Source organism: Daktulosphaira vitifoliae, unplaced genomic scaffold, assembly GCF_025091365.1.
Source record: "Daktulosphaira vitifoliae isolate Bord-2020 unplaced genomic scaffold, ASM2509136v1 Scaffold_3, whole genome shotgun sequence".
NCBI lineage: Eukaryota > Metazoa > Arthropoda > Insecta > Hemiptera > Phylloxeridae > Daktulosphaira > Daktulosphaira vitifoliae.
Window position 1 is genome coordinate 14,199,693 of NW_026099574.1, and position 18,552 is coordinate 14,218,244.

The 18,552-nt window shown below is 26.5% G+C and overlaps 4 protein-coding genes across 12 annotated transcripts in view; 1 reads left to right on the forward strand and 3 right to left on the reverse strand.

Moving 5' to 3' along the window:
- Positions 1 to 321: 321 nt before the first annotated feature.
- Positions 322 to 3,453, reverse strand: LOC126902466 (V-type proton ATPase subunit E). Its single transcript, XM_050679777.1, has 4 exons — positions 3,285 to 3,453; positions 3,026 to 3,201; positions 1,812 to 1,980; positions 322 to 897 (listed from the first exon to the last, which is right to left on the reverse strand). The coding sequence occupies exons 1-4, from the start codon at positions 3,315 to 3,317 to the stop codon at positions 595 to 597; spliced, it is 681 nt and encodes a 226-aa protein (XP_050535734.1). The 5' UTR covers positions 3,318 to 3,453; the 3' UTR covers positions 322 to 594.
- A 248-nt stretch (positions 3,454 to 3,701) lies between these two features.
- Positions 3,702 to 9,697, forward strand: LOC126902463 (CCR4-NOT transcription complex subunit 2-like). 3 transcript variants are annotated; one of them, XM_050679766.1, is made up of 7 exons: positions 3,702 to 4,155; positions 5,998 to 6,254; positions 6,313 to 6,575; positions 6,726 to 7,028; positions 8,558 to 8,819; positions 8,886 to 8,993; positions 9,051 to 9,697. In XM_050679766.1, the coding sequence occupies exons 2-7, from the start codon at positions 6,082 to 6,084 to the stop codon at positions 9,274 to 9,276; spliced, it is 1,335 nt and encodes a 444-aa protein (XP_050535723.1). In that variant the 5' UTR covers positions 3,702 to 4,155; positions 5,998 to 6,081; the 3' UTR covers positions 9,277 to 9,697. The 3 variants fall into 3 exon arrangements, with proteins under 3 accessions (XP_050535723.1, XP_050535721.1, XP_050535722.1); XM_050679764.1 differs by having other exon boundaries at positions 3,705 to 4,155; positions 6,313 to 6,617; XM_050679765.1 differs by having other exon boundaries at positions 3,705 to 4,155; positions 6,001 to 6,254; positions 6,313 to 6,617.
- Positions 9,620 to 12,269, reverse strand: LOC126902464 (proteasomal ATPase-associated factor 1-like). Of its 5 annotated transcripts, XM_050679770.1 has the most exons (9): positions 12,124 to 12,269; positions 11,904 to 12,033; positions 11,703 to 11,786; positions 11,598 to 11,638; positions 11,165 to 11,355; positions 10,777 to 10,869; positions 10,514 to 10,719; positions 10,322 to 10,458; positions 9,620 to 10,236 (listed from the first exon to the last, which is right to left on the reverse strand). In XM_050679770.1, exons 3-9 carry the CDS (start codon positions 11,750 to 11,752, stop codon positions 9,788 to 9,790), a joined length of 1,167 nt encoding a protein of 388 aa, XP_050535727.1. In that variant the 5' UTR covers positions 11,753 to 11,786; positions 11,904 to 12,033; positions 12,124 to 12,269; the 3' UTR covers positions 9,620 to 9,787. The 5 variants fall into 5 exon arrangements, with proteins under 5 accessions (XP_050535727.1, XP_050535729.1, XP_050535724.1 ...); XM_050679772.1 differs by lacking the exon at positions 11,904 to 12,033; XM_050679767.1 differs by lacking the exon at positions 12,124 to 12,269 and having other exon boundaries at positions 11,904 to 12,076.
- Positions 12,270 to 15,117: 2,848 nt separating this feature from the next.
- Positions 15,118 to 18,552, reverse strand: part of LOC126902461 (presequence protease, mitochondrial) — a 3,739-nt gene continuing 304 nt past the window's right edge. The window contains exons 1-2 of one of the 3 annotated variants that reach the window (XM_050679762.1): positions 18,465 to 18,552; positions 15,118 to 18,239 (exon numbers count right to left, since the gene is read on the reverse strand). In XM_050679762.1, the coding sequence (XP_050535719.1) occupies positions 15,209 to 18,217 (3,009 nt within the window). In that variant the 5' untranslated portion in view covers positions 18,218 to 18,239; positions 18,465 to 18,552 and the 3' untranslated portion in view covers positions 15,118 to 15,208. The other 2 variants (XM_050679761.1, XM_050679760.1) reach the window with 2 other exon arrangements.

An 18,552-nucleotide genomic window follows, 5' to 3' on the forward strand; every position in this document is an offset into this window, starting at 1 on the left:
TTTTTTTTTTTAATAAACTTTATGTTAAGTACATATTTTAAAATACATATACCGTAGTGATATGATCAGGGTTATATATTAGAGATTATGATGTATAAAAATTTTCTAAACATAACATTATCTAATGATAACTATTTGTTGTCTCTAATCTATTTTTTACTTGGTTCTAAATAATTATTATTTATAAAGTTATTATCAAACATACTTAACTTTATAAGTTGAAAGGTTTCTTTTAATGACTTGTACCAAACCTCTACACATTTATATTTAAAAAAATATAAGTCATTATTTGTAAATTGAAAAAAAAATTTGAGTCATAAATTAACAATACCAATAAAATTAATACTTTAATTAATAAAACGAAGATTTACAATTTAAAAACATGGAACACTAATTATAACAAAGAAAAATAAGAAATGAACTCTACTAAATTTATAAGAATAAAATAAACACATATATATATATATATATAAATATTGGAAACTACATTAATGACAAGAGGTTAAAATTATATTTAATGTTCAATAATTACCTCAGTGGAATGTGAAGAAAATATATTAATGGATTTTTCTTTAAAATATTGTTATGTTTTATTTATTCTGCAAATTTACGATTTGGATTGCGACCAAACAATGCAGTTCGAACTGCTGGTATTAATTGCTGAGCAATTAACTCCAATCTGGATTCTAATGTGTTACAGATTTTTATTTTACTTTTTTGGGCAAATAACTCAATACCACCACAAGTGTTAGATGCCAAATAAGTTTCCGTATCGAAACTTAGATTAACATCTTTTTGGGATGTTGATTTGTACTCAGCTGCTACTTCATCCAATAAGCCTTCAACGACTGATGCATCAATTTCACGAACTCTTAATGTAACATTCTTCTCTAATAACTAAACAAGTAAAATTATAAATAAAAAATATTTAACAGTTAAAGGTATCATTAAAATAAACTCAGTTACATATTAATAAAATGATAATCTAATGTATTACTAAGCTATTGTATCTCATAGAACATAATTAAAAATAAAAAATAAACTTTTCAAATAATAACATTATAAAATAATTCTTTTTTTTTTTTTTTATTTGAAAAACAAACTATACCATTTTTTGCATACAAGCTTGTAAGATAAGGGTACTTGACATATGAATATTAGTTATTTCTTATATATATATAATTTTTTTTAATTAATGCAAATAACAAGTTAACAACAAATCATGAAAACAACTTCCTTTTCAGCCTTTCGCAAGGATTTCCTGGGAATGTAAAGATGAATAGGCCCTTTGTTAAAAGGATTGAAATAATTTTGATGTTAATTGCGAAACATGAGTAATAAGTGTGTGCTTCTTCCTTAATAGTTTTACTAGCAATATCATTATGAAGTTTTAAGTATGAGATATATATGGTGAAGATTTATTGAAGTGCTAAACTAATTGGACCTGTTTGAGTTTAAATTTTTTGGAATGTCCCAAAGTTACAGTCTGTAAGTCCAAATAGATTTGAGTAACATTTTGTAGATTAAAAATTTAATTTATTTAATTAAATTAATTTAGTTTATTAAGGATTGTTCTTATATTGTGAATATGATGACTCCAGGTTAGTCGTTTATCTAAGATGATTCCAAGTACCTGACCTAATCTTACGAGGGAATTAGGATGTTGTTTAATGTAACATTAGGACATATACCTTGTTTAAGTGTGAATTATATTATTTTAGAATAACTTTATACTTTTAAAAACACAAAATGTAAGACAAGACATCAATAAGCTAATTAAATTATTGTACGTTTAAGTTTTTCCGACCAACCTGTAAGATAGCCTGCAGAATAAGCTTTTTGAGTACTTCTCTGTATAATGGGGGGTTATTGGTTACTTCTACTAAACGCTTTCTGGCTTCATCCAAAACTTCTCTAACATGATCTTCACGAACTTTAAGTGTTTTAAGACGTGCTTGATTTAACATATTAGAAGATTGACTGTAAATAATAATAATAAGTTTAAAATTGTTTTTACCAAATTTAAATTAAAAAAAAATTATATTAGAAATTTTACTTATAAAAATTGAAAGGAGTGACATTTTATTTTTATCGCACTTATTGTAAAATTGGCTATATCAGTTGTACATGCATTTCTCAATTTCTCCTTAAATAATAATTATTTTAAGAAAATTTTTGTTTTTTCACTCTTTAATTTCACATATTTTTTTATTAGTTATTAATTACTTTTTTAATTCATCTGTTATATCTAATAAAAGTGACAATTTTATTTTTTTAAATAGCAGCTTACATATTTAACCAGGTTATAAAATAAAAAAATCATTTAATTAAGATAATGATCGATCAATAACAAACTTTTGGACTAGTACTTCGAAGGTTGTTAACATTTTTATATCAAAGTAGAAGAGGTATGGACGAAAAATATCTGAAGATTAATATTATCATGCCTTCGCCTCACTTCCAGTCTATCATTTAAAATGGTAGTAAATTTAAAAATAATGGGTTATAATTTGTAATAGATCAGTCATTTTTTATTTTATAAAGTAAATAAGTATGAATGTTGCAATTAAAAAAATTAAGTTGAGACCTTATAAGATATAAGGGATAAATTAATAAAAGTAATAATAACTGATAAATCAATAATTATATGAAACTAAAAAATATCAAAAATAATTTTCCTAACAATCATTATTTTAAGAGAAATCTACTTGCTGGCATTAAAAAAATTACCATGTAAATTTTCAACTTTGACCTTGATAACAATTTGAAAATTTTAAGTAGCAAAAATTAGCAGATTTTAAAAATAAAAGCAAAAACTGAAATAATAATAAATAAATTTACATAATAAAAATAAAAATTTTATAACATAAACACGAACATTTTATAAATACAAATTCATGTCCGGTTTTCATTTATAACAGTAAAAAACATATTACTGTACTTATTATAATAAATATTTCCTTTTAATCTTATGATAATTTAGTAAAAATTAAATCACTTATAGTTTTTTTATTTTAAAACTTACATTTTTTTTTGTAGTTCAACTTGTTTTTCCTTGCGTTCAAAATATTCCATGATTTTAAGACGTTGGTGTTGAACCAAACGACCTTTTTCTATATTAAACTCTTCTTCAGCTTTAGCATCTATTTCTTCAGCTTTTTCATTGGCCTCTTGCTCAATAAAGGCCATCATATGTTTAATCTGAAATATTTAATGGATGTATTTTAAATGTCTAATTGAATATGTGTAGGTATTTTTTTCACAAATATCAGGTAATATCTAACTTGTTTTTGAACATCAGCATCGCTAAGAGCCATTTTAAATAAGGTTTTCAAAGAAATTTCTTGGTAAAATTAATTATTTAATAAAAAAAGTATAATTGCAATAACTTAATACAGCACTATAAGACGTCAAAAATACTAATAAAATAGAACAACCAACGCCCAATATAAAATATCGCGAGGTTGGACGGGTTAAGCTATAGAAGAAGATATTACAGTGTAATCAGTGCCTTATCAACGAGGTCGAAGAAAAATTTGAAAATTGTTCCAAGTTTCCATAGTTAAAAATAAATTTCATATAAAACCTGTTTCATTAGTATAAATTGTATGTTGAAAGCAATTCTAAAAATTTATATAAATCTGTTTTTCAAAAAACGCGTTTTTATCTTCTTTCTTCCATTGCTATCAGCAGCGCTTTGTTTGCCCAATGTTATTGAGTTTGTTTTATTTTCTCACAGATTCGCAAAAGTCCCGAGTGGCGAGTTCGTCGTATACTCAAATATCGCAAGTCAACACGATAATAACTATCAAGTTAAAAAAAAACAAACGCAATTACTTTTTCATCTTTCATGTATTAGCTTCCTTTTTTCAAAAGCCGTCCATCAACGTTCTGTCATAATCGCGCTAGCCGCGTTCATAATTCACATGCATCAAGTCCGCCGCACACATATTACCATAAAAAACTTTAATATTACACGCACCCCTTAACACCATTTGTTGCGTTCAGCCGATATTAACGAAAAATATTGCCGCCATACGGCCAATATATCATAGTTCAATGCAATTTTATACAACAGGCAATATGTTGGCCACGACTCGACGTTGAGAAGCAACCAGTTTTTATACTTCCTTATCACAGTAAATAGGTCCTTAGGTAAGATTGTAAATAGTATAATAATTTTTAATTTTACGCATTCTTGGAAGTTACTCTTGTTATAGTGGATAATTGTGTTATTAAATATTTAATTATTTAAAATAGTGAATGTGAAAATCTTAAAAATGTATTGATAAAAATCAATTTCATATATACTGGCTACATCCAATACGCAAAATGGTTTTGCTCTTTGTGTATATAATAATTATTAACTAAAATTAATGTATTTTTATTTGATTATATATCCACAATTCAGTATTATATATATACATATATATGTATATATATAATATATATTATGATACATAATGTTTTATTATGTTTAAAACTCATTTCTTCTGAAAGTTCATTAAAAAATTTTATTCGGTGAAATATTAGGTAAAATATTTTTATTTTCTTAAAAATTTGAAAATTTGATGTAATATTTAAGTACATTGACATATATATTTTTATATTTTAGGTAAATACATAGTGGTTATGATTCATTATTTTATCTTAATCTGTCTCTTATTTTGTTAACGTAATTTTTCTTGTTTTTATGTATGATGTTTGTTAATATAGTAAAAATTGTTACCATGTAAAGAACATAGATTTTTGTAAAATTTTCTCTTAGTTTTTGTATTAAACATTAAACTAATACACCTTTTACTATACTAATATGTATTTTTCTTAAATTTGATGAAATTGTTTTAATTAAATTTAACAAATGAAGTACAATTATATTTAATTTATATATTTTGAAATCATACTTGATGTATATTTTTACATAATTAACCTATAAATTGATCAACTTTATTTATTCTTTTATATTATAACCAATAAAAATAAATTTTTTTCCTAAATAAATCTCCCACAAACTATTATAATTATTTGATTCTCTTGGTAATATTTATTAAATAGAACATGATAAATAATGCATTTGATAGATATTCTAACCTTGGTTTTATTATATTTCTACTAGCTTAAATAATAAAACAATTTATTATACGAGTAACAGAATTAATATTGGGATTTAGAGAGTTAAATCTAGAATTATTTGTTGTTGATTGTTGTTCAATTTACCCTTATGTAGAAAAAATATTGATCTAGTTTTATTTGATAGTACACTCATTTTTGTTGCTATATTTTAAGTAAAGTTGTTTGTGGATATTTGTCACTTCATAAATGATCACCTTATTATACCAAATATGACTTTTTCTTCTATAATTACATATGCAATAATATGAACAAACCACTACAGCTTCTCAACATATAAAATATCAAAATAAGAAATAATGTATTGTTTGAAACTCATTTTTTTATTTGATTCTTGATTTGTGTATATTAACTACCTATTTTGGAAGTAATTTCATAAAAAGTATTTAAAAAAAAATTTAGACAATCTTCAAGGAGCTATAAAATTGAAAAAAAAAATCCCCCCTTTGGTTAATAGTTAATCAAAGTATTAAAAAACTTAAGGAGCTAAAAATTATTTTAATCTTATCATAAGGTTTTATATCAATGTATAGGTCATAAATGATCTTAAATGATGAAAAAAGAGATACTAAGTTACAAAAACAAAACTTTTCAGTAAAGGGAAAAAAATAATTTGCCTAAACAGATTGAACTAGCATCAGGTTACTAATTTTGTATTACTACAGTTCTTTGTTAAAGAAAAAATTGATTTTTCGATCTTGTTACCCTTTTTCTATTGTAAAACCTCAATTATAATAATTGTTATTGTTTGATTAACTGTATTTTGATATAATAAATGAGGGTATTTATAGAAGCTAAATTTTAAATTACTTTTTTGTTAACTAGTATTAATGAATTATTATTTATTATATTTAAATTAATTTTCAGTAGGCTAATAAAAATAGAAAGTGTGCTTAGGCACATTCACAAGTTACAAACAGGCGCAACAGTGGCTACCAAGGCAATTAGCAAATGTTTACACCACAACACCAACAACTGTCGCCTAATCGGGCGTCAATTAATATGCAATCGCCTCAGGCTAGCAACATATCGAGGGGTATCTTTCAGAGAGGTGGATTTGCTACCAACCCGGGAGCAGACAGGCGAGGACATATGCCGGGAATTGCATCACTCATGCAAGAATGGTCTATAATTTAGTTTTATTGTGAAACATTCCTCTCTAAGTATTCAATTTTTTTTTAGGAGTTCAACATCATTGGCGAATAATGCAATGAACAATTATGGTGGGTCAAGTTCAAATAACCGATCAACATCTGGTTATAATTTGTCTTCTCAACATGGTTTTCATTCAGCATTTGGTAGTAACCATGTAGACAATGGTAATTCAGCACCTCCTATATTAGACCCGTCCGAATTCCCTTCTCTTACTACAGGACGAATATCAAGTAGTGGACAGGGTGATAGTGTCCTACATTCCAGCACAATGCCTGCCGGAAAACCTTATGGTAAACATTCACCATTCAAATCATTTGATCAGCTGTTCAGTAGTGAGTTAAAATCATTAAGTTAGAGTGGTATTTTCTGGTAAAAATAATATATAGGTACAATCAGACTTTCTATGACATTTATTTAATTTATTTATTATATTTATATAGTGGGAATGGTGAAAGCTCCAACGTCTGAAACCAGCGAATTTACAATGAGCAGTAAAGACTTTCCAGCGTTACCCGGTACCCAACCTCTTAATGTAACAACCTCGTCTTCAACAACAGATCCAAATCAACAATCCACCATTATAACTTCTGGCTCAACAATAAACTCATTAGATCAAAATGGTATGCAAATGTCCAATGACCATCTAGATCAGAGACTGAACAATCTAAATAGCCAAACGGACAACAATTCTCAAGAAAATGGAAACTCGGATATTAAGAAAGGAGTGCAAACATCCCCTGATGGTTTGTATTAGATATGATCCAAATAGTAGTTTTAGTTGTTATAGAGTTGGGCAAGAACTGCACATGCATTCAGACCTATAAGTCCAATGTGCCACAACTACAGAAATTATATTAATTTTGTTTCTTCACATAAATGTTTCCAACAAAGTATTGTTGTTATTGTTGAATACCTAAGACTATTTATAAGACGTCCTATTAGGACACCATCTATATATATATATATTCAAAGAGTCCTGTCTCAACAAAATTAAGTAACTCTTTGGGTTTTCGATATCTTTTTTTTTTTGGGAAAAGATTTTTCCAAATGTTTAGACCTTAATGTGGCCAGGATATCACATTCACGCATAATGTGAAATAAATCTTACTCTTTTGTCCCACACTTCCTGGACAGTGGTGATTCTGTTATTCCCATTGTGTAAAGATGTTTAAACAGATGACTGTGTCTTACCAGTAGTTCAACAAATGACATTTGATATCTAGTCAAATTATTAAGATCCCTTAGTAGTAAACTGGGAGTCTTGATGAAAATATTTGATTGTCTAGGTACCACTAGATAATACCATGTTTTCTTCTTGTGTTGTTCTCTACACTTGTTTTTGAGTAATACTTTGAGGGTTTGCTCTGTAAGTATTACCGCTGGTTCTGATCCAACATAGGTGTTTTCTGTGACTTTACTTGCTAGAAAGTCTGTGTTTTCATTACCAGTCATATCGCTGTGTTTTGGTACCCATGCCAGTATAATTTTATTGAACCTTGCTAGTGATTCTAAGTTTCCCTGCATTCAAAAACTAGCCTTGAAGTCACTTGGTTATTACTAAGTGCCTTCAGAACGGCTTTACTATCACTTAGGATACTTATGTTCTTTTTCTTGAATACTAGCAGGTTCTGGCGCCCTACTAGTATTGCCATTATTTCTGTTTGGAACACAAAGAGTATTCTTCCCTCCCAAATAATAAATACATATACTAACAAAGAGCTGGGTTAAAAAAAGTGCATACAAACCAAATGTAGAGTAAAAGCTGGGTAGCCAAACTTTCAGTATTTATTAAATAAAAAGATCAAAATATTGGATGTGTAACATTTCCTTCTCATTTAAGTTAAAACCAAAATATAGGTGTAGAGTTATATACATAAATAATTTTTTGTTATTCTCGAAAGGTAAAATAACTATCATTATTATCTACTCAATGATTGAAAATTTTGTAGATATGATAATAATAACAAAGTACTGGGCTAAAACTATAAATTATGACTGTAAATAAAAAATTCTCATGTAACATAATTTTTTAAGGTAAAGCCAGGAAAAATAACAAGTACTAAGTAAAAATAACTTACAAACCGAGTACCGGGTAAAAAGATTCTTACAAACCGAGTATTTGGTAAAAGCAAAGTCCTAAAAAAGAATGGCGGGTACCCAGCAATTATTAGAAAGCTGGGTACCCAGCACATCTTTAGTTTATATTCATTATTAAATTTATGTAACCTAATTAAATTCAATATTTTAATTAAAAAACAAAAAAAACTTTTAGGTAAAGTAACTAATATACCAGGTAGTATGGTACGTGATCAATTTGGTATTGTTGGTCTGTTAACATTCATTAGAGCAGCAGAATCTGATCCTAACTTAGTATCATTGGCTCTTGGACAAGACTTAACTGCACTTGGACTGAACTTGAATTCACCAGAAAACATTTATCCAACATTTGCTGGACCATGGGCAGATGCACCATGTAGGCCCCAAGATGTTGAATTTCATGGGCCCCCTGAGTACATTATTAACCATGGAATACGGTTTGTTATTTATAAAAATTAAAATATTACAAAAATTAACATATTATTATTTATTTTGGTTTTCAGAGATAAATTAGCACATATCAAGTTATCCAGATATAAAGAAGATTTATTATTCTACTTATTCTACACTAATTATGGTGATGCAATCCAATTAGCAGCAGCTAATGAATTGTAAGTCCTTAAAATTTGACAGTTGAATTTTTTATTAAAATTTAAATAATTACATAGATATTCTCGAGACTGGCGTTACCATATGGAAGAACGAGTATGGATTACTCAAGCCCCTGGATTAAGTCTAATAGAAAAAACCAGCACTTATGAACGTGGTACATACTATGTATTTGATGCTTTAACGTGGCGTAAAGTTCCCAAGGAATTTCTATTGGAGTACAGCAAGCTGGAGGGTCGACCAACTGTGCCTAATGTGCCACTTACTACACCTAATCCGCTCTGACATAACGAGCACCGTCGGGGCATGGATGCAATTCCAATAGCTACCGACCCTGATATACATCAGCCCACGACGGTAATTCTCAATGCAGCCATCGTCAACTCCTAAGCCTATAAAATATTTCCCTTTTCTCGTTATCAAATCCTCTCAGAACAACACCCTCTCCCACCCTATACCCCAACATTCTCCTATGAAACAATACAAGTATTTATGTATAATTGAATAGGTTTTCTGTCATTTCTCAGGCGGAATACTTGCATCGTAATTTAACATTTATTATAAATAAACAGAGTTATTTATAGTCATTTTATAAAAGAAACTTACGTACAATTTTGTAAAGACAAAATAAGAAAAAAAAATCATTCTTCATTTATTAAGGTAATGTTATTTGTTTTTAAGTTGATAAATAAATTTTGAAACAATACATTGTTGTACATTAATTGAATAGTATATATTCTATATTTATTTAATACAAAATTATATTAATATATTAAAAAATTGATAAACAGTGAGTTTAATTTGGTAATAACTCTGGTAAATATTTTCTTATTATACCATCTCTACAAGCAGTATAAAGGAAACGACCATCAGTACTAATATCATAAATAGAATCTGAATTTGTACCACTTAAGTAAGCCTTCTTTCCATTAGTTGATCTAACTACGCAAGAACCATCACTATGTCCAGTTACAAGTCTGTCTTTAAACAAACATAAACATCTTACTGGCGAAGTAGTATCATGAATTGAAAATATGGTAACTAATTCTGTATTTAACCAAAGAACACTGCCATCATTGCATCCAACAAAAAGATGTGCATCGTTATTTAAAAAACATGCATTAACTGCAACATCTAGCTTTGAACTTATTATGATTTTTCGAGTATACACAGCAATTAATGCTACTATTCCATTTTCGCAACCTATCAATAATGCTTTGTTATTGGTTCCAAATTCTTTATCATCTAAATAAATAATATTAGTATTAAATATATCAAACTGAAAATAAAAGTATTGTTGATAACTATGTATAAAATAATAGTTTCATACTAATTGGCAATGTGCGTTTTCCAAAATCTTTATTCTGTATAATATTTAATGAACAACAATTTATTGATGTATCTAGATTAATGAGATCATCTAAAACTGTTCCACTAGCAACATGCCATAATTTTACTGTGCCATCTCTATCAATATTAAAATTTTATTATTACAACTTCATTTCATTACACATGATCTTACTTGGATACTGAAATAATATTTTGGCCTCTATCGACAATTGCTATATCTGTGACAGTATTAGTGTGACCTGTTAGAGTAATAGCACATTCTCCAGTTAAAGCATTCCAAACTTTGATTCTTAAATCGGCACCACAACTTAAAACAACTTCTACACTAGGAAACCAACGACAACAGTATATATCACCATAATGCCCAGTCATTTTTACCTTAACAAATTAATGGTTAGTAAATATATTTTTAATATTTTTAAGAAAACATCCAACTTCTTTTTCTTCTTCATCTAAAGTACTCCAGGTTTTAATGATACTATCAGAAGCTGACACACACTGACCGTTAATAACATCTAATGATGTAATCTATCAAAACAAAATAAAATTATGTTGGAAGTTTCACTATATTATTATAATAATATTTATATTGCTCAGATAATTTTTAAAAATATCCTTATTTTTATATTATTACAATTATGGATACTTATTTCCTAATTTTTTAAACATACAAATGAAATTAATCTTTTTTGAGTTAATTAAATACTGATATACTTGTTTAAAACAATCTTCCACTAATACTTAATAATTTAATAACACACTTAGAATATTATTTCTCAAATAATATGTTTATTATAATACTTTAAATAATTAGAACACTAACACTTTTTTGATGAATTTTTTTAAAAGTTCTGTAAGGTGATAGAATTGTGACAAGACCACATAATACATGTCTTAATTGAATAGCATGTGAAGTTACACAATCAATTTCAAAACCATTAGTTCCTTTTAAAACTGGTATTCCATTCATTTTAATAGAAGAACATTCTATATATCCATATAGGCTAGGCATACCTAAAAATTAGAGTTAACAAAATTAAAAACATTTATATATATGTGATGTAGTAAAATATAATATAAATAAAATATTTTATATTTTGGACATATATAACAGTCAGAAATGGCTTGTGAAGCTGATCTTTGTTTAGGTAATTAATATTGAAATTATTAAAAATAAATATTCAAGATTCTCCATAATTAATTTCTAAGACAAATATTTAAATATCACTTTGTAAAAATAAAAAATGAATATTTACCTATTGGCTTAATAGATATCCAAGATCTACCTCTAATTGATCTAAGACAAATGTTTTTATTTTAGGAATATCGAATAAAAAAAAATTATATAATATTTTTCTTACTTCACACACTTCTCCCAGTCTTGTTCAATGAATAAACATGTCTCAGTCATATTAGTTGAAAAATGTATTTTCAATTAAATATTCCTGCAATAAAATTTTTATTTATCTTAAAGTCATTAACAAGTTAATTTTTATAAATAAAAATTTATTTATATTTGAAAAACTAAATTCGTCTTTGACTTTAGATCAGTGTATATATACCTCGATAGTTGACCAAAAAAATATTAAAATTTTTATTGTATGTCAACCATACATGTTAAATTATTATTTATACAAATATTAAGTTTTACTTTTGCTTGGTTAATATAGGAGGAGTTTGATTGTGTTAATTCTATGAAAGAAATATAGCAAATAAATGGTTTATCTATTTTTTTATTTTTTAATTTATCTATTTTAAGTTAAAAAAATAAAATAATTTTACTTCTTAATAATTATACGAAATACAATTTAATAACACAATCTATATAATATTATAACATGGAGTTTAATTTAATTTATGAAACTAATGGATATTCATAAAAATATTGCTTCATAGAATCAAAAATTCAGGAGTAATAAGAAAAAGGTTTAAAAAACAAACAATAAACAACAACTATGAATGACAAATTTTCAAATATTGTAAAATTATTAAAAGATAAATAATATTTATATGTTATAATATCTATAAACTTATTTGGAATCTGAGATAACAATATAACGTGAGTTGATAATAGTAACTACAGATATAGATAATAATTTATTATCAATATCTGTGGTGGTATCAAATCGTAAAACTTGATAAGTTAATAATTAAAAATTGTTGGATCGAAAATAAATAAATATTCATATCATTATATAATTTATTTAATTATTGAAACATTTAAAAAATTCATAATTTACACTCAAAATAATAATATTAGGTATTTAAAAAAATACCAACAGCACTTAAAGTTCCCAAGCGGTCACCTATCCAAGTACTAACTACGCAAGACGTTGCTTAATTAAAGTCATCGAATGGGAACTGGTGTATTCAACATGGATGGTTACAGCGATGAAGTGAAAATGTATTTCTTAACATAAAAAGCGTACTGGATCATAACTTTTTGAATATTGTTTTAATTTAAAAATTACAATATATATATATAAATTACATCATTTTTACAACTATTTATTTTAAATAAAACTGATATTATTTTTAAATCAGTGGTCCATAACTCAGTACTAGTTGGGCAAAATCTAATTTTGAAATATAAAAAAAAACGGTAGCACAGTGGGGTCGAGGCACAGTGTAGACAAGGCAAAGATGGGACAAGTATAGATGATATCTGACAGTGATTAAAATCACTATCATAAGAAACGCTTCGATGCAAATCTGTAGATAGTGTTTCATTTAGAGAAATTGGTGGATTATTCCAAGAGCAACATCAACTCTTATTTCTTTGATTATATCCTAATTAGTTGTTCTTTGATTTTAAAATATAATATATGAATAAATATTAATTATAATTATTAAATTTAGTATGAAATTGATATTCAATAATTTAATATAGTAATTTAAACGGAGAAATTATAAAAATAATAAAGAAGATGTATTTTGCTTTATTTTTACGTGTATAAAAATTTAAAGGGCTTGATACAATAAATTTCTATAAAAACTGTTTGTTACTATAAATAAATGCACTGAACTACAAGGAACTTTCATCAGTAACAAAAATATACCATTCTAAATCAACTTTTTGCGATGTTTTCAAATTTGCAATTAGACTTTTTCTATCACTTCTAAGTTTTAATATTATTAAAAATTCGCATCGAAGCTAAAAAATTGGCTATTTAAGCTAACTCAAATTTAAAAATTACTTTTTTGACTTTAAAATAAAAATCATAGTAATCATTTCTAATTAACTTTTGGCGTTTAAAGATTCTACAATGGAAATATTCAGAATTTAATTAATTTTAATGATTATATATCTAAGAAAATCAATAAAAAGTTATTCAATTTAGCCTATTATAAAAATAATAATTATAAAAAAATAGGGCAGTGTATTGCCCTTATAAGATATTTTAAGATAAAATTAAAATTCAAAACCCAGGATTTTAACAGAAAAATAGTATATTTTTGAATATGGTAGCCATTTGCGCATAGAAGATAGGTCGTTCGGGACAAATTTTTTTTTTCATTTTATAGTACATAAAATAAGCTTTAATTTGACATATGTTTAAAGGACGCAATATTTCCGGAACATTTTCAAAAATTAAGTTGAAAAAGTTATTTTTTGTAAAAAAGTTACTATTTTAAATCCCCCCAGTGAGCAGAATAAGTGTTAGATTTTCAAAAAAAAATGATATCAAACGAAAGGAAATTACCTAAGGTTTCAGTATAAAAAAAAATTATGTTGATTTGTTGATTTTTGAAAAAGTTATGGAAGTTTTAGGAAAAAAAAGTGAAAAAAATGACAAAATTTACCGATTTTTAAATTTGTAATTTTTTTGGATATTTCCCCCATTTACGGGGAACGAGGGAAAATTTTTCAATTTTTAAGGATAATGTCTTCAACTAGATACGATTTGTGATCTTTTGACGTATTGTTGAAAAAAATCGGTCCAATGAGAGCTGAGAAAAGTGGCAACAGACATAAAAAAAAAAAAACATCATGGTAAAATTAATACCTTCTCAGCTTCGCATCGAAGCTAAAATCAAAACAAGTATAAAACATTAATTTTTATATTTTCCTTAGAATTATCACACATTACCCGTTTGTATTTTAGAACTATTTAAAATTTTTATTTTATCCTATTGAATTTTGAAAAAATCTCCTAAAATAACTTTTCAGCTATACAAAATCACTGTCATTAAAACTGCAAGGAAAAACAAAAAGATTTCCCAGCTAAAAACATATTTTTTTTTTTAAGGCGAGAGAACTTTTAAACAAAACTTTATCTAAGGCCTTTTTTTAAAATAATTATAATTTGAAAAAAAATATCAAAATTTTATGAGTTACTAGAAATTTAGGACGTAGGCTTAGGATTATACTATGTGTAATATAAACTATAAATATTAAAAATTAAGCTACTTTTAAACAAATTCATATTTATAAACAAAAATTTAAATTCGTATATGTATGTAAACTTCTACTAATTTTTAGAAATATTCTGTACTTGTTTTAAGGGGCGTAAGTATACATAATTTTAAAATATTGAGGCAAAATCATAAAAAATCCTTGATGTTTCCATGTAATACCTGACTATTATAAAATCTTTCCATACCTATACCTTAAGTATCAAAGCAAAGTAAGTCTTTCCCTAATCATCCATATAAAAATATAAATAATAAAACATACAAAATAAATCTATTTAATTGCAAAATATTAATAATATTATTAATATTTTGCAATTATAATAGATCAAAAATAGATATGAAATAAATATATAAATAATATATCTACAAGTATATACATATTAATTTATTCATAACTATTTTAGTAAATAAAAAATTAAATAACTTATGTATTAAAAAAAAAAATTAACAACTATTCATGATTAGTGATAACCCATTGGGGATCATTTTCTGTATTAATTTCTTTACATTTTGGTCCAATTAGAGCTTTAGCAAAGATTTTATTAGAAAAATACAAATTAGTTAAGTTAACCAAATCATCTAATTTAACATTCAGAACTTGCATTCGATGATTTTGACGAATTTCTTCTGTCATATCATATAAAAATAATGCATTACCTTTTGCCATTGGTGCAATAGGATGATCTATTCCTTGAAAAACAGCTAATTTTGCTTCATTTAATTCTTCTGATGAAATATTTCTCTTATTAATCCATTGAGATATATTATCAAAGGCTTCAAAGGTATTAACTGGTTTTGGATCTCTATAAGAATACATTTGAATACTACCTGATGATGATACAGAAACACCAGCACCATAAGCTCCATTTTTCTCTCTTACTGTTGGTAACAAGTATTTTGAACTCAAATATTTACAAAGAACTTTAAGAGCAGCGAAGTGTTTATGTGTATAAGGAACACCAGGAAGAGCTTTGGCACAATAATTTACTGAAAATGGTAATACATGATGGAAGCAATTTTTTTTTAAATCATTTTGTAAAACTTTAGTGTATTCATTTTTCAAGTCCCAATTGCCATGAGTATTATTTATAAAATTTTCTAAACTTTTAACTGCCATAATATTATTATCTACTATAGTTATTGAGCATTTCATAAAATTTTTATTTAAAAGTTGTAAGCCAATATCTTTGAGATTTTTTAACACTGGTAATAAATCATTCAAATGTGCTATTTCTTTCATTTTACTTATATATTTTAGTCCTCCATATGATTCTCGATGAGCATCAATAGGATTTATTGCTGAAGTCGCACATAACATAGCATATACATGTCCACTACCAGAAATACTATTAGCTAGACTACTCGCCTCTTCTTGAATAAGAGTTTTGAATCTGTTTTCATCTTTAAATGCTACTTCAGTAAAAATTTGTGTCCAAAGATCAAACATATCATCTACATTTTTGTCCAAGCAATGAGAATTTAAAAGTATAATTTCCTTCATAGTTAAAATTTCACTTGGGGAATCTATTATAGCTTGAGATACTCCTAAACCTCCAGTAGATTTTCTTATTAACTGATCAAACTGTTTGTAGTTTTTAGATATTGTTCCCATTCTTGTTACAACATTGCAAAACAAAGGAATTAGACTTTTTAAGTTTTCGGGTAACATTGATGTATTAATTATACTTTTAAAATAAGTTACTTGATTAGTTGATTGTGGAAATATAAATATAGGTGTATTGCTAAAATTTTCTTTTTTCAAAGGCACTGAATCAGTAGTCTTTTTTAAATCATTAATTGTCAGTGAAGGTAAACATGAAGCATCTTGTACAGCATCCTGTTCTTTACGTAATTCTAGTCCTTGGTAATAAATATTTTCCTTATCTTCAGCTGATAATGAAAGCAGTTTTTCTTTCAACAAATTATTTTCCGCTTCTTTTCGTAAGACTTCATAATTTTGATTAGGTGACATAGTCATAATTAGTTTGTGTTTATTGTTCAATAAATATTTGTTCATCAATGATTGTAGATAATTAGAATCGTTAGTCATATTTTGTTTAAAAATATTTATTTTTTTACCAACATTCAAGACGTCTACAACATTTCCTTCGTGATTCCAAACAGGTAAAAGTCCATAAAGAAGATTTAAACCAAAATTAGAACTTTGATGTCTCATTGATAGTTCCACTGAATGTAAAATATTTTCAATATCACGTTGATCAAACCCATTTTTTATTACTGATTTTATTGTTTCATCATATATTGATTCAACTTTATCAAAGTCAGACTCATTTATTCCTTGGAGACCCACAGCAAAAAAAGTATCTTTTGTCTGATCAGTATATCCTGTAGGTGAACTAAAATCTGTACCAATATTTGGTTCAATTAAAGATTTATAAAATTTTGCATTGGGTCCACTTAAGAGTAATCTAGAAAGTATAGCCAATTCGAAAGTTTCTTGAGTATTAGTAATATCACTCCAAAGTGTTCCTATACTTAAAGATGACTGTTTGTCTTTAGGTATCATAGGGTCTTCCCTACAAAAAACATGAGAACGTTTATAACTAGTCCACCGTTTTTCGTTTGGTACTTTAGTTTCATCCTTAATAATATTATCAGCAGAATAATTATGCAAAAATTTTTCATTCAAAAATTGTAAGTGATTTGATAGATTAAAACTACCATAGGAATAAAAACGTGCATTACTAGGATGATAATATCTATTATGAAAATTAACAAGATCACTATGTGTTAGAGATGGTATAACATTTGGATCACCACCAGAATTAACTCCATAAGTATTACTAGGTAGAATTTGGTTTAGAAAGTTCTCATTATATATTTGTTGATTATCTGAATAAACACCTTTCATTTCATTATAAACAACACCTTTAATTTCAATAGGTGAATTTTTGTCTTCTACTAGTGTATGTTCTAGACGCCATCCTTCTTGACGAAAGTCGGAATCCCTTAACATAGGATTAAACACAGCATCTAAATATACAGCCATAAGATTGTAATAGTCAGAATGATTTTCAGTGCAAAATGGATAAAATGTGTAATCAGGAGCTGTCATTGCATTCATAAAATTAGCCATAGACCTGTTAAGCATTTTGAAAAATGGATCACGACATGGAAAATTTTTGCTTCCACATAGAGTAGTATGTTCAAGTATATGTGGTAAACCATTTGAATGTGTTGGGGTAGTTCGGAATGCTACACTAAAAACATTATTTGTATCCTTACGATCAATATGCAAATAATCAGCTTTTGTTTGTTTGTGTTCTAAACGTAAGGCCGTTAATTGTAAGTCATTAATTGATTTGATTTCTTTAATTTCAAAGCCTTCTATATCTTGTCCTTCTTCTAAATTTGTTAAAGAAGATGTATTAGATTTTAAAATACTTAGGCCACGAGCATTAAAACGACACTTGGCTAATGATTTCGAAATCTTGAACATTTTTTTAAAATATTTATGGAATCTAAAGAAAGAAAACATAATTTAAATAATATTACATATTTATATACATCTTTTTTTATTAACTCACTTAATACTGATTTTATTCTAAGGTATATTTATGTGTTAGAATTAAATGTTCAACTTATAAATCACAAAAAAATTTATTTATTATTTCATGTAAATCATAAAATAATTTTGATTATTATTATTTTAAACCTTATAAATCCACCCAAACTTTTATACTTACAGCTTCTTAGAAAGCAAATTTCATGGTTAGAATTTTAATACTGTATCAGTTGTTTATCACTTATAACCGGTCTTACATATATTCATGT